The sequence below is a fragment of the Gallinula chloropus genome (assembly GCF_964237585.1).
Source record: "Gallinula chloropus genome assembly, chromosome: 6".
In the NCBI taxonomy this organism is placed as follows: domain Eukaryota; kingdom Metazoa; phylum Chordata; class Aves; order Gruiformes; family Rallidae; genus Gallinula; species Gallinula chloropus.
The window spans coordinates 33965358-33979809 of NC_140091.1; the positions used below are offsets into that span (position 1 = coordinate 33965358).

Below are 14452 nucleotides of genomic sequence, written 5' to 3' on the forward strand. Positions count from 1 at the left end.
CCACAGACTTAATTTCTTCTTTTTGCCAGTGCTTAAAAATAAATGAAGCTATAGAAAAATAAGTTGTAGAAAGACAATTCCAGTCATATTCCAGACAATTCCAACTGCAGGTTGGCTAAACTATGACTTAGAGTTGTCTTTAAGCTATACTGAAACAGAAACTGCCAGAACTTTCAGCAAGTATAGTGTTCAAAATCATCTCTAACCGAAGAATCATGGGAGAGACCAGCTTAAACCCCTCCCTGTGCCCACATGCATCTTAGACCAGAGATTTTAATATGGTGTGAAGCATCAACATACAAACAACTGGCCCAGATTCTCTGCTGTCTTCTAACATACCAAGTTCTGTCCTCTCTGCAGGTCCTGCTGCTTCTTTTGAACTGCTGTACAGAAATGTATACATGTCACTTCAGATTTTGTGGGCGAGGTCACTGTTGTAAGTTCTCTGTAGATTCTGTGGTGTGTAGGAAGAGCACGATGCTGCCTTTCAGTCTTTTGGGGGTGTTTTGGCATCTTTCTCCTTTGCACAGATACCTCCTTCACACAATAACCATCTTACTTGTGTCCAGGACTGCTGCTCTGCTCCAAGTTTGATCACATAAGCCTTGCTTCCATAGGAAATAAAAGAGGTGTGAAAAGTAGTTTGCTAGCTAATTGCCACCTTAGGAAGGAGAAAGGTGGTAACCAGCATCCCCAGGCAACATTTTCAACCCATTAGCCCTTGTGGTAGCCTCTCAAAAGAGGGGCTGCTTATCCTTTACTATTACTCTGGCCCTGTGCTTGTGCTGCTTCCTCTGCTAAACCTGAGGAATGTGCAGGGACACTACCTGTCATCCAAGAGACAAACCTGCAGTGGCTTCCTCTGTGAAGCTGTGGGCTTCAGCTAGCTTTACTAAGCTACAGTGAGACGCAGACATCTCCTATAGGTGTGATCATAAAGAAGTTGGGACATTTTCCTCACAGTAGGCGCTGCTACCCGACCTCTCTTCCTTTGTTCTTCAATGAGAAAAGAGGTGTGTTGATTATTTTATACCAGCCTTGGTCTAACCACTGAGGGACTTATCATCTTGTGCCTAATAACGCACAAAATTTTACACCTTAACCCTGAAGGGGTTAGTTCAGTAGTCTGATCTGTAACTAAGGCACCATCGCACCACCACTGCAAATAGTCTAAGGAAAATAAGCAGTATTCAGGCAAGTTTTTGAAGGGAAGCCAGAGATACAGGAATTTTCCATTCCCCTTAGAAGAAAAATAGAGAACAGAATACTGTAATTTTTGGTTTGTTCAGTTTGGAGTTGGGGATTACTAGCACTAGCAAAAATGTAGCAATTGCCTCTATCCAAGCAGCTCAGATAGGTCAGCATTATAATTGCCTGCAGTATAAATAGCTGCTAATATCTGGCCTCTCTGGGCTGAAGTTCGAGACTCTATGTAAAAAAAATCAAATTTACACTTTGATCTGCATGTAAATGACCTTATGCAAGTTTCTGGTTAGGAATTTGTAAGCAACTTGGTGGTAAGCTGAGCTGGTTTTCCAGCAAGTACATTCTGTGCTTGCCTGTCAGGTTTCTCATGGCAGCTCCTGGTTCCCCATCTCACTCACTGAGCCGTGCGGGACAACCTCTGCTGAAGGTGGGGAAGGGCTGCCAACCTCTGCGCTGCTGGGGGTCATTCATGCCAGATGACTTGTTTGGTTTGCAGCGGTGCCCTCGCTGCTATATTCCCTTTCCTCCTGCTTGCCCATCCTGAAAAGCCTTGGCAAAAGCCGTGGGTTCAGCCTGAGGAACCTTGAGCTGCTTTTCAGTCTCTTCAGGGGAGGGGGACGGCGGGTGAGGGCAGAGCAGGGGCCCTGCCAGCTGCTCGCAGTGCTGAGGTTTAACCAGGTTTAAGTACTGTGCTCACGTGGATCCATTCCTAGTGCCTGGAGCGTCACCTGGCACACTGAGTAGGGAAGTCTGAACATCTGGAAAAGGCGTTTCTAAGTCGCCCTGCTGACAACTCTGGGCCTCTGATGCTTTTAACTTCGAAGGCCGTTGCAAATGAGATCAGAGTTCACTCCCTCCGGCTTCCAGCAAAGCCAGAGAGCAAAGAGAAGTAGCCGGTGTACTAAAGCTTAAGTTTAAAGAAGCCACTGCACACAGCCCACAGAATCCCCAGCAAGATAACTGGTAATGTTGGAGCAACGAGGGGAAAACTCACCAGGTCACCTCCGTTAATCATAACCGAGCTGCAAAAGCAATCCCACTGTCATCTTGGGCTGAATAACCTCAAATCTTACTAAATAACAAGGAGCTCCACGTGAGCAGTAGTACTGATGGCATGGCAAGTCAGACTCAGTTCGTAACGTGCCATGTCACTTTTTCCCTTTCTGAAGTACAGGTCGGGTGGGATATTGTTCTTTTTAAAAGTCCTCACTCCTCTGCAGCTCTCAGAGCCATAGAGTTCACAAGCTCCAACAATTCTTACAAGAGGATGAACTGTTAAGTGCTATTTGCAACTAAACATTAACTTTATGGCGCAAGGGATAAAAGACTTGCACCTCTACTCTGATATTTAAAAGACAGTTTAAAATCCAGCAATAAAAAAGAAAAAAAAAATAACTGGATAAAGGCAGCAGCATTTGAAATGGACTGGGTGTGGGGGCAGAAAAGTTGCATTTGACTCTCATGGAGTAACTATGACCACTTGTGCTACAGATTGCCCTGAAATACGACCCCCAGATAGAAGAAGATCTGCGTAACTGGATAGAAGAGGTCACAGGGCTGAGCATTGGTGCAAACTTTCAACTGGGATTAAAAGATGGCATCATCTTATGCGAGTAAGTATTTATAAGTAACCTTATTTTCAGAAGTTTTTCCACTTTGAGGAACTAAGGAGGGAATTGCTGAAGACTCCCCTTCAAACACATCAACAGGAAGAGTCAGAGATAGCTGACAGTAGGGTGGAAGACAGCTTCTGTGAAACTGTGGAAAAGAATGGAAGTTGCATCTCCTTTATATGTCAGCACAGATACCTCAGTATTTCTAAATTTATTGGTGAAGCTCTTTTCTGTAACAAACAGCACACAAATTCTTACGGTCTGTTTGACTTACTAGCCCTGAGGTCTGAGCAGGGTAACCCAGAGGTAACCATGTTAATGAAACTAATGCAACTAATAAAGCATGAGTGAAAATATTATATAATGCCTGCACAGATGGTATAAGGATGAGATTTATTGTTTAAGCATTTCCCTTTTTTTCACCTCCCCAGGCTTATAAATAAGCTGCAGCCAGGATCAGTGAAGAAAATTAATCAATCAAAACTAAATTGGCACCAGGTAAAACAAAAACCAAACCCCCCCAAAACTACACCTCTAACCCCTCCAACCCCCAAACAGTTCTTTTCTCCTGTATTAACAAATTTGCTGTGAACATGGTACACTGTTGAGTCTTACTAGCACCAGGTTTTGTATGTGATACGTACGTAACAGTGGAGGAGGACAGAGCACACACGAGTGGTATTTAACAAAGAGCAGCTGGAGCTGAGCAGCTCACCAGCAGCACTTGACTAAACCCATCTAATAGTGGTGCTTTAGCTCTGAGGTGACACTTCAGATGGAAGACCACCACCGAGCCCTGTAGCAAGGCCTTTTTCCAAGTTAAAACCAGTGTTAACTTCTTCATTGCTGGAGTTTGCCATCCAGGCAGTGCCTCAAGGTGTTAGGTCAACGGGTTGCCTGTACCTGGACGTGGGAGGTCACTGTGTGAAGCGTCCTCCCGAGAAAGCAGCTGGAGGGAAAGGGTGTCAACAGTCTCAGAAGGCTGTGTAACAACTCAGAAGACAATACAGTATGTGTTTTATGTCAGGGTACCCAGGCTGGATTTCTGATGAGCGCTCTATCTAGCACTTCCCCCCCATGAGGGACTGGCAAAGGCAACGTGCCCTCAGGACGGGCAGCTGAAGGGTGGCTGGGTCTAGCTTAATCCTGCTCTGTCAGCCTCTTGGGTTTCAAGGCATTGAAGACTTTTGAACACAGTGGAGGATTTTTATGCTTTTAAAAGGTTTTAACACCTCTTAGAATTTCAGAAGGGAAGATGAGATCCAGTCATTGCTCCCTGTGCTCCGTATTACTTTCCAGTTTCTACAGCACACAGTGCTAACAAAGCCCAAAAGCTTAGCTGAATTTGTCCCAGAAGGTGAGCAAGCTAATGCCTTCCAACCAAGTTAAACCTTCATACTATCCTCATAGGTATGTTTTTATCTTACTCAAGATTATCAGTTGCTGAAGTTAAATAGTTTGGACACTATGTTGAATTTTTCCAATTTGAAGTGGGTTTTAGATAAGTGTTTCTCTTGCAGGGACATGGCTGAGGCAGTTTTATCAGCAAAGCCTTCTCTACCAATGTGTAAGATTCTCACTGATGGAGAGACACCAGGGTACCTAAACCCTTAATACTGACTTCATAAATCCATCTAAAACTAACAAACAATAATCTCAGGCTTCTCCACAGTCACTCTCAGCCACACCAACTGTTTTGTTCAGTTTGCACAAGGCAACTAACTTGTGTAAAACAAGCAAAACAAACAAACACAAGAAAACTTGAAAATTGCTTTGTTTCAGAATTGAAACACTGAGTAGAAAACTGGCTCTTTTGTTTCTGTTTAGCTGGAGAACATTGGGAATTTTATCAAAGCCATCCAAGTCTACGGCATGAAGCCACATGACATCTTTGAAGCAAATGATCTCTTTGAAAATGGAAACATGACTCAAGTACAGACTACTCTAGTGGCACTAGCAGGTCTGGTAAGTATCTGTACCCCTGGAATCGGCACAAATCCACATTCCAGTCCAGATGCATGTGTAGCACTCATGTTAAATATGGAAAACAACACACGGGAGGGGACAGATACAAACTGTGAGCTGGGGATACTGCAGAGGTTTTACTTCAGAGGGCTCTGTCCTACTGCACGTCTCCAGGGAAAGCTTGGAGTTCAGAGTGAGGATTCCTGCCTGTAGGCAGCTGTGCTCTGGAGCTGTGTGTGCACACACTGAGCTGAGGAGGCTCACAAGAGAGCTCTGTTTCCTGCAGAATATCCTTCTGACAAGGCCCTGGGGTAGCTTTGGCACGCCACTGACTTCCAATGGCAGGAGGAACTCTTACCTTCTCTCACAAGAAATCTGCTTGTGGCACCACTTTTGAGAGCTCAGAGTCGAGACCATAAAGCCAGCGTTCCAGTAGCAGAAAACACGCCTTAAACACTGAATGCTCTCTTTTCCTTCTCCCTAAATAGGCAAAAACTAAAGGTTTTCATACTACAATTGATATTGGTGTCAAATACGCAGAGAAACAAGCACGAAGTTTTGATGCAGGGAAACTAAAAGCTGGACAAAGTGTAATTGGCCTGCAGGTAAGGACGAAGGTCAAGTTTGCAGTTAATCTGTTATATTTGAGAATAACTTTGTTGTTTTGATTAACCAGTATATTGTTCATGGAGAACCAGCTACAGAATGACACTATATTCTTATCGTGGTAGGAGGTATGAGGCTTTAATTCTTGAAAGCAGTTGATTGGCTTTATAAGCTTACGTGACTGCCTGGAAGGGTTTTCTGTTTGTTTGACATCTGCAGTAAGAGTGATAAGGAGGAAAGGAACAGCTAATATTAGCAGTATCATCTTTGTCCCCTGGAGTGGTTTTAAAGTAGGAGTCTTTGGCTAGCTTAAGCTCCTTATATGGTAAAGCTTTTTTCCCCTCCTCTCCACTTCCCTTAATAGTCATAAAACCAAAATTAACTAGCATGAAATCTTTAAATTCCTGTGGTAGAGAAGTTGTGGCAGTGTAATTGAATCACTACTGTCCAGGGCAAAAGTTAACTGTTACACTTTGATGTGTCTATCCATTCTATCTGCACGTGCAGCTGGGCAAACGCCAGTCACAGAAATGCCTTAGGATGACAGTTGCCTTTATTCTTCCATTTGAAGCCCAGAGTGGAGAAAGGGTAATTTATTACAGGTAGTAATCAAGCTACAGGAGGAAAGCATGCACTGTAATCACACCACAGTTACCAACCACATTTGTTTTCTCTGCCTCTGTTTGCTGTGCAAATAAAAATCACTTTCTCTTTCCATCTCTTCCTTCCCCAATAAAGATGGGCACCAACAAGTGTGCCAGTCAGGCAGGCATGACTGCTTATGGAACTAGAAGACACCTCTACGATCCAAAAATGCAAACTGACAAGCCATTTGACCAGACAACAATTAGCCTACAGATGGGCACCAACAAAGGAGCCAGTCAGGTAAGCAGCACTGTGGGTGGCAGAGTCTGGGAGAGCCCAGTGGGACAAGAGGGTCTGTGAGTGCTGTGCAACAGCCAAGTCATAGCTGGCAGCAGTGAGACACTGCAATTTAGCTGTGGTTTTATGCAGTAATCCAAGTACTTGCATTTCTTGTCACTAACCAAGGTGTTCTGTGCTAAGTATCTTAAGGCATAAAACCACCCTGGTGTTTCTAGAATTTCCTTCTGGCTGTGTTACACCAGAAGAAAACAGCAAGTTGAAGTACTAACTAGACAGAGGCAAAAAGGAAAGGAATTCCTGGATCCTACCTCAGTCCCACCCCTTAGCATGTTCCCTCCACAGAGGATTGTAGATGACCTTTCTGCAACGACTTTCTGCTGTGACTTACCTACTGGTGAACACATGCTGCTGCGTTCTGTTACACTTTGCTTCCTGCTTTCTAGCATCTTAGTTGCAGTCCTAAGTCTGGTAAGCAGAGCTCTCCACCTTCCTAGTGACCCTCTACAATCCTGTTTTGTTAGGCTGGGATGCTGGCACCAGGTACCAGGAGAGACATCTACGACCAGAAGCACATATTGCAACCTGTGGATAACTCGACTATTTCACTACAAATGGGTACCAACAAAGTAGCTTCACAGAAGGGAATGAGTGTGTATGGGCTTGGACGACAAGTGTATGACCCCAAGTACTGTGCTGCACCCACAGAACCCGTCATTCATAACGGCAGCCAAGGAACAGGAACGAACGGGTCAGAAATCAGCGATAGCGATTATCAGGCAGAATACCCAGATGACTATCATGGAGAGTACCAAGATGACTATCCAAGAGATTACCATGGTCAGTACAGCGACCAGGGCATTGATTATTAGCTTTGCCATCAGAAGTGCAGTATTAGTCCCTTATTTTATTCAATAAGAACGAAACTAGCCTTGTGGAATCGTTACCTGTCTTTCCTACACACTATGCTTAATGTACCTAAAGAAATACTGCCTTACATACATTCCTTTTTCCTTTCTCTGCCCTTTCCCTGTCTAGTTGCCTTTAGTGCTGTAACAGTTGTAGGCTACAGCATAAACAATAAGTGCATATGAAGTAAAAGGAATACTGTGAAAGGGGGAGCGCTTTTGTACAGTCTAATAAGGAGCTATGCATTGTCACAATCTCTACTTCAGTAGGTATTGACATACCAAATTAAGCCTTCATTTTACATTTTTACAGCTTTTCTCTTTTCCAGATCAAAGAATTTCATGATTAAAGTTAAATGTGGTCTTTGCCAATTAAACCTAAGACATGACATTAGTGATTTTAAATATCATGACTATGTTTCTGAGGTATTGTTTGCTAATGGTAAGTCCTGCATTAGACATAAGTGTGCATTTGTGATTGTGTATTCATTCCATTATCAACACTGACCAAACTTAGAAATAGTTGTCTTACTAAAAAGGGAGCTTGTACAAAGTCTTGAGCCAACAGAAGTCCCATAACTGACGGTGCATTTACACCTTTTATTGTGCCATAATATATCCATGTAGAAATGCTTTTTCTTCCTTGAACTGTATTTATTGCCACACTTCTCAAACTGAACCCAGTGTATTTTTATAAATAAATATTTTTTCTTAAAGGTACATAGAAGATCCTGTCTCATTTGTTACTCTGCCATTCTTAAAAGACTAGGTGCCACAAACAGCTTATTCTCACATCGGCATCGCCTTTGCCTGTGTTGGTGTGGAACTGCTGTCTCTTGCATTTTCAGTTCGTTCTTTTCCATGTGATTTAATCTAGCAACCTTGTAAAAACTCTCCTGGGAGCAAGTGACAGTGACTTAACAGGAAAGGCATGCAGCTTCTTTACAGTAGAGTTCACTCGCCCTCTACATGACTGAAGTTACAGCCAGAGATCCTTAGCTGCTCACTACATCCCTGCCTTTTTCTCAAGGCCCATGTGGAACCACATACATCTAGTGGCTGCCTCTGCTTCAGCCTGTAGCATTCCTGCCATCACTGAGAACTCTAAACACCTTGCTTTAGAGTCTTGGTGCCTCCTGGTCTGCAATCCAAGTTCGCTAGTTCCTGACAGCAGAGCTTTATTCCTAAATGAGAAATGATTTCTTCCTCACACCAACCCTCACTTTTGTAAAAAAATAATGAAATAAGGCATTTTAGAAGTATTTGCTTACATTAACATATCAAATGTTTGATACTTCCAAGTTGTGGACTTGTAAAGGATTCTTCCCTCACAACTAGAAATTTTTTATGCTTTGCTCCATTAATTTCTGTTCTTTTTGGGTGTGATGATGTGACCAGACTTTCAACTGACCTATTTGTTGAAGAGGGCCTAAGCTTATTGATTTCACAGAAATTAAAGGTGAAAGGACCTCTGGAGATCACCAGTCCAAGTCAAGAGAACTATTACCAAGATGTCTGCTAGGACTGGCTTATCCAGAACTGTACTACTCCCTTGTCTTCAACATAATAGTATTGAACAATTTACAACTACTGTACTGAATGCTGAAAAGCAGGGCTATGAGCAGCAAAAGCTTTGTTGTTTTCAAAGTTTCATGTCTTTTTAAAGCCTGAACCATGGCATCATACTCTCTCTGAGTCCAAAATTTGGGCTTTAAACTACTTGCATGTATTTATGTATTTGAAGAGAAGGGACAAAACAACACAGACAGCCTTCTCAGTATGCCTGTTTTCTTTCATCCACAGAGGTAGCCAGTGGAGACATAATTAAGTGCAAGTTTGAAGTAGACACCAAGCAAGGCTAAGTGCAAGCTGCCTTGCTTAAAACAATAAGCTGCAACAGCCATTTCCTGGTGTACAGGCACCAGCAGTCCCCATTGCCTATTGTTAAGGAACATAGTTATGAAAGTACCTGTTATTCCTCTGAATCCAGTCTTCCACAGCTGCAGGAAAGAGGGTTCACACAGCACTGGGCTGCTTTGCAGGGCAGAGGTTGAAATAGCAGGAGTGGCTTAAACAAGCACCAGTAACTGGACTAGTACCACCCACCTACTTACAGGAGCTGTGCCTGCATCCAACCCCAGCACCTACTTCCCAATTTCCTGGCTATCCTATCCCACAGGGGATGAGAAACCAGTGTGAAATAGCATCAGCATCTGTGGGTGATTTTCCCCTCTCTAACTCAGGTGAGGACTCCTGCAGCTGGAGGTCATTGACAAAATTGCTAGTGGGATGTCTGTAAGACTGCAGGAGACTGTGTTGCACCTGAAAGCTATAGAGCTTTGTGTACAAAATTTCATGTAAAGTTATACATTCAGAACTCTTCTGTGAAAACTATAGATGGCTCTCAAAACATACTGTTACAGGGGGAAGTTCTGGACTGTGGGCAGTACAGCACTGCTTGGGTGAAACACTCAAATGGAGCTTAATTAGGATTTTTTTAGTATGTTTCCTCCATAAAAAGCAAACCAGACTTGGTATTAAGTGTCCTTTCTCCACTCAGGAACTGTGGTGAAGGCCATGACACTGCATCACAATTGCAGAATCATGGAGATGGGAAGGCACCTCTGGAGGGCATCTAGGGCTTGCTGAAAACCAGAATACACTTCTATAAACATTTTCCTCCTTTTCTTCCTGAGAGAATCCCGAGCCAGGAGCTCAAACATGCCCTGTGAATATCAAATACAGACAGTGGGTGGGAAAAAAAACTGTAATAACTGATTTTTTTAACTTCTGAGCAAACAGTGTGATTTTGTAAACTGCTAAACAGCACTTCTCCACGGTGGAGACACTACTTCTTGAAAGCAATCTTACTGGGACCTGTCGCAGGAGAAAAGTTTTGCCCTCTGCAAGTACCAGCTCTGTGCACATCCTCATGGTTAAAGCACTACTGCTCATTCCACGTGATCTTCTGTCCCCACAGCACCCACAAGCCAAGCACCAGGAGTCCCCAGGTGTCCAGTTCTAAATGATGAGAGTTGGTGAGTCACAGCCACAGACAGCTTCACCTGGCAGGCCAAGAGTAACAATCTAGTTCTTTCCCATTTTCACCCATCCCACACTCCTCAGCTTCTTAAAGTGGCTTGTATTAAACAAAGATAAATCCAATGAGGAATAAAAAGCAAGCATTTATTTAGCTGAAACAGAGTTGTCATTCAGGTCATCAAAGAGTTTTTCTGGTTGTCACTTGCCAGCTGTGACTAATCAAAGGTTTATCGATCCATTCACAAGTCCCTCAGCTACAGTAATGGTTTGCTCCCTATACAGGTGTGTTCTTTACTGAAGTCCCTGGTAGGAGTCATCTTCCCACCCAAAACCTCTCCTCAAATAAAAACATTAAAGGAGCTTTTGAAAGAAAAATAATTAAATCACATGCCACTGAGTAAAATCTGAACTACCCCATACTCAGGCTGAGGCAGAGCCCACAGAAGCACATTATAACCAGGGGCCAGGTACAAAATTGGTCTTTCACATCCATGTTACAGCTAACTTGTATCTCATTTCTGTCCAGCCACTGCTCATCTGCTACTTCTTTGTCATGCTTTAAAAGCCAGTACAAGCTTTTCTGCATCCTTCACCTTTTCAATTGCAAAAGGAAGGCACCAGTTAATTTTTTTACAGAAAAAGGACTATTGTTCATCTGCCCTTTGGAGAGGAGCCAATAGTTTATGATACTGATTTTAAAAAAAACCCTTCCCAAAAAGAGTGTAATTTAAAGACAGACACCTACCTCAAGCCATTAATTATTCTAACTACAGAGAATTTCTATCAGTGGCAATTCCCATCAATGAGCTCAGTACTGTCCCTTAGTTGGTTTCACTGGCTGTTCAGATACACAGAATCAATCAGGAACTGGGCAGCTCAGGGTGCCTCCTCTACAAATGCCTCTACGCTTACCAATCCAGGGGGACTAGCCTGGTGCTCCCAGAGAACCTTGAAAAAACTCCAACATGTTAGCTGACACACCAAAAAGCTGAAAAGGACAGCTCAAGGACTTTCTCAACTTAGTATTTTTAGTCTGACAACACAGACATTTACCAGGAGTTTGTTTATTAACAACTTTCAGACCATGGTAACGAGCATACTAATAAAAAAATCAATGTGCTGACACTAATACACATTATTCATGTGAACAGATCATGTGTCATTTTACCAGTGCAGAAGGTACAATAGAGATTTAGAGAGCTAATACTTTGTCCTGGGGTACTGGTAGCCTTTAGGGTTTTTTTCCTTGGATGGTTTTGTTCGTGCTGGTCTGCCTTCCTATTTCCTGATGCACTTCACATTCAAGTCTACAAAGAAAGAAAGAAAGGAGGAGTCAAATAATGTGTAGCACTAGTTCTGTTACTGCATTTAAATGGCATTAAGAGTTAACTGGGAAAATAATTAAGGTTCTTTTGTGTCTCAAATTCAGAATCCTCTTGCAGGGAGTAATTCCCACCCCCCTCCTCCCCCAGTTTCTGTGCTCAGCAAAAAAATTACCAAAGAAGGTCATAACAGACCCAAACAATGAAAAAATTCAGTAGAACAATCCCTCACTGCAGCAATGAAGTGAAGCTGTGCTCAGCCTAGAGCAGAACACCCATGAGACAGTGTGAGTTCACAGGAGCCTGGTACCTCTTGAAAGCAGATCAGGAAAAATCAACATCTGTTGCACTGGTGTAAGAAGTCACTAGGAGGGCTCAAGGCACTATAGAAGTGTCCAAGCGTAGGTGGTAGAGTAGCTGTTGCTGCAGAATCTTTCTCCAGCAGCCCTGGCTTGGCTCCCTTGATGCCGGGGGGGAAATTAGCCCAGATTCTGAACTTGCTGGGGCAGCTTCTCATGTTGGGCAATTTGCAACATTTTTTTCAGATGTCATTTACTTTCAGGACTTTCCCAAGCCTGGGTGTGGGGGACACTCCCTTCTGGCGCCTCAGCTTTTTTACTCCATCGTAAAAATAGAGTAAATAAATATATTCACTGATAGGAAAGCAAGCAAGCAAGCAGGGTTGTGGTGAGGGAAGGGCTCAGGTCTTGAAGCTCTGGAACTTCAGCAGTTCTGGCATGAAATCAAGCACTTTCTGACCACTCTTCTGACTTTCCCTACAGCAGACATGGGAAGTGTGAAGGACTATCTAAACAGGATTTATCTCCTACCCCCTTGCCATTCCCTGATCCTTCTCCTCTACTGGGCACACCGGAAAATGGGAAGAAGGATGAGAACAAATATTTAATCCATTCATTGCACACCAGCAGAGGTTTTCCTGAGGAGGGAAAGCAATAGGATACTGGGTACAGCGTGCTGTTGCTGAGAGACATCAGAAGATACATGACAGCCTACATTCATTCTTCTTGGGACATAAAAGTAAACACACTGGTTGGCTGATAAATACATATCCCACACCGCTGCCTCACCATGGGCTGGAGCTCTGTCCCATCTTCATTGTCCTGGAAAGACCTCATGTGTCTCTGTTTTTGCCCTTCTGTTAACTTGTTGCTCTGACTCACAAAGGTCTGCGAGGAAAAAAAACAGGGTGAGATCATTTGGGAATGCAAAACATTATGCAAATAAAAATACCTGGTAAAGGAAGGTAATTAGCCAAGGGCTAAGAAACTAACTGGTTCCCAGCTGAGTGACACTGAGCGATACTGGGAGGCAGCACAGGGTGATGTGCCTGGAGAAGAGAAGGCTGCGGGGGGACCTCATTGCAGCCTTCCAGTACCTGAAGGGAGCTTATAGGCAGGAGGGGATTCGACTTTTTAAAAGAGCAGATAATGGCAGGACAAGGGGGAATGGATTAAAGCTAAAGGAGGGAAGGTTTAGATTAGATCTTAGGGGGAAGTTTTTTACAGAGAGAGTGGTGAGGGGCTGGAACAGGCTGCCCAGAGAGGGGGTGGATTCCCCGTCCCTGGAGGTGTTCAAGGCCAGGTCGGATGGGGCCCTGGGCAGCCTTGTGTAGCTCCAGGCCTGGAGGTTGGTGTCCCTGCCTGTGGCAGGGGGGTTGGAGCTCTGTGATCCTTGGGGTCCCTTCCAACCCAGACCATTCTATGATTCTATGATTCTATGAATGCCACCGAGAAGGGTAAATGGAGAGCCTGTTACATCTCCTGCTGCAGGAATGAGGGCTCTGGCTGGCTGACATCCCTCAGCCAGCTCTCTGTCAGAGCCTCCTCCCTTCCACCCCCATATGCTTGTCACCCGGCTGCAATGCAGACGTCCCAAGGCCAGATGCCTCCACGTGCTGGGAAACTCCAAGTCCTCGGCTACGTGAGCAGACTTACTCTCCATCATGTAACCAGGAGGAGTCTGGATGTGCTGCCCCCAGTTTTTCCATACAAGGCCACACAGCCTGCCTGGCTTGGAAGACTCCCTAGCCCTGTGGGAAATCCTCTCTTCACCCTAGGGCATGGCCAATTACAAGGAATTAAGCCTAGAGTTACAGAGAAGCTAAGTTTCAAACACAAAGTTTGGAAGTGCAGAAAGGAAAGCCTCTGTTTGTTTCATGAAGGAGAATTGGCTTACGAAGTATTTTAGCATTTGGCAGAACAGAGGGAGAACAGCAGAGGTCAAGGCTTCAGTTTTCCATTCAGTAACATATTCCTACTCAGGACATGTGCTTAAGTACTGTTCTGAATCAAAGCCAAAGAGCATCTCTCTGCTTGCTTCTGTACAAAGGGTTAAGCCTATCTTTAGGCTGCCCTTTTGTGGGTTGGGTTGTTTGGGGTTATTTTTTTACATTTTCAACAACATTCGATGAACATGATGGGAATCTAAGAGCAGCATTAAAAAATACCCAAACCAGTTCTTCTGACACTGTCCTGAAGAAATTAATCCAGAAGATTCATATCATATGAGCTATTCTGGCTGCTGAGTTTGTTTTTCATGAATCACTAAGAATTTCTTTGTTGCATGGTTTATGAAGGAAAAGACAGAGCTGGCAAAAATAGCATGAAAGGAAAAACATCTGCATCTTCAAGTAGTCTCTTAAATGAAAGGAATGGCATATATACATTCAAATGCTTCAGAGACAGCTATTACCCAAAGCTCTCTAACACTATTAACTAACTAATGATTCTCCATGGAAATGCTTGTAATACAATACAGTCATTGTGGGGGTAAGGACACAGAATAATCAGTTCAGAGGCAGAAGAATTTAATCAAGAGACAGAAGACAGTATTTTGGCACAAAATCTGTAGAGGCATGAAGCAGAGCAACTCGAATTTGCACAAAGTT

At 43.6% G+C, this 14452-nt stretch overlaps 2 protein-coding genes across 2 annotated transcripts in view; one reads left to right on the plus strand and one right to left on the minus strand.

Moving 5' to 3' along the window:
* Positions 1-2333: 2333 nt before the first annotated feature.
* On the plus strand, positions 2334-7900 carry CNN3 (calponin 3). Its single transcript, XM_084266447.1, has 6 exons — positions 2334-2819; positions 3251-3317; positions 4647-4784; positions 5273-5389; positions 6129-6275; positions 6797-7900. Exons 3-6 carry the CDS (start codon positions 4692-4694, stop codon positions 7142-7144), a joined length of 705 nt encoding a protein of 234 aa, XP_084122573.1. The 5' UTR covers positions 2334-2819; positions 3251-3317; positions 4647-4691; the 3' UTR covers positions 7145-7900.
* A 3256-nt stretch (positions 7901-11156) lies between these two features.
* SLC44A3 (solute carrier family 44 member 3) overlaps positions 11157-14452 on the minus strand; it is a gene marked incomplete at its 5' end in the record, with an annotated part of 38293 nt that continues 34997 nt past the window's right edge. Inside the window, 2 exons of the mRNA XM_084266318.1 lie at positions 11157-11529; positions 12633-12731. Of these exons, the coding sequence (XP_084122444.1) occupies positions 11524-11529; positions 12633-12731 (105 nt within the window). The 3' untranslated portion in view covers positions 11157-11523. The remainder of the gene's footprint in view (positions 11530-12632; positions 12732-14452) is intronic.

Excerpts from the sequence above, each read along its gene's own strand:
- CNN3 (XM_084266447.1), top strand. The coding sequence starts at position 4,692 with ATGAAGCCACATGACATCTTTGAAGCAAATGATCTCTTTGAAAATGGA. Across the intron at positions 4,785-5,272 it reads TAGTGGCACTAGCAGGTCTG|GCAAAAACTAAAGGTTTTCA; the intron begins GTAAGTATCTGT and ends CTCCCTAAATAG. Across the intron at positions 6,276-6,796 it reads CCAACAAAGGAGCCAGTCAG|GCTGGGATGCTGGCACCAGG; the intron begins GTAAGCAGCACT and ends CTGTTTTGTTAG.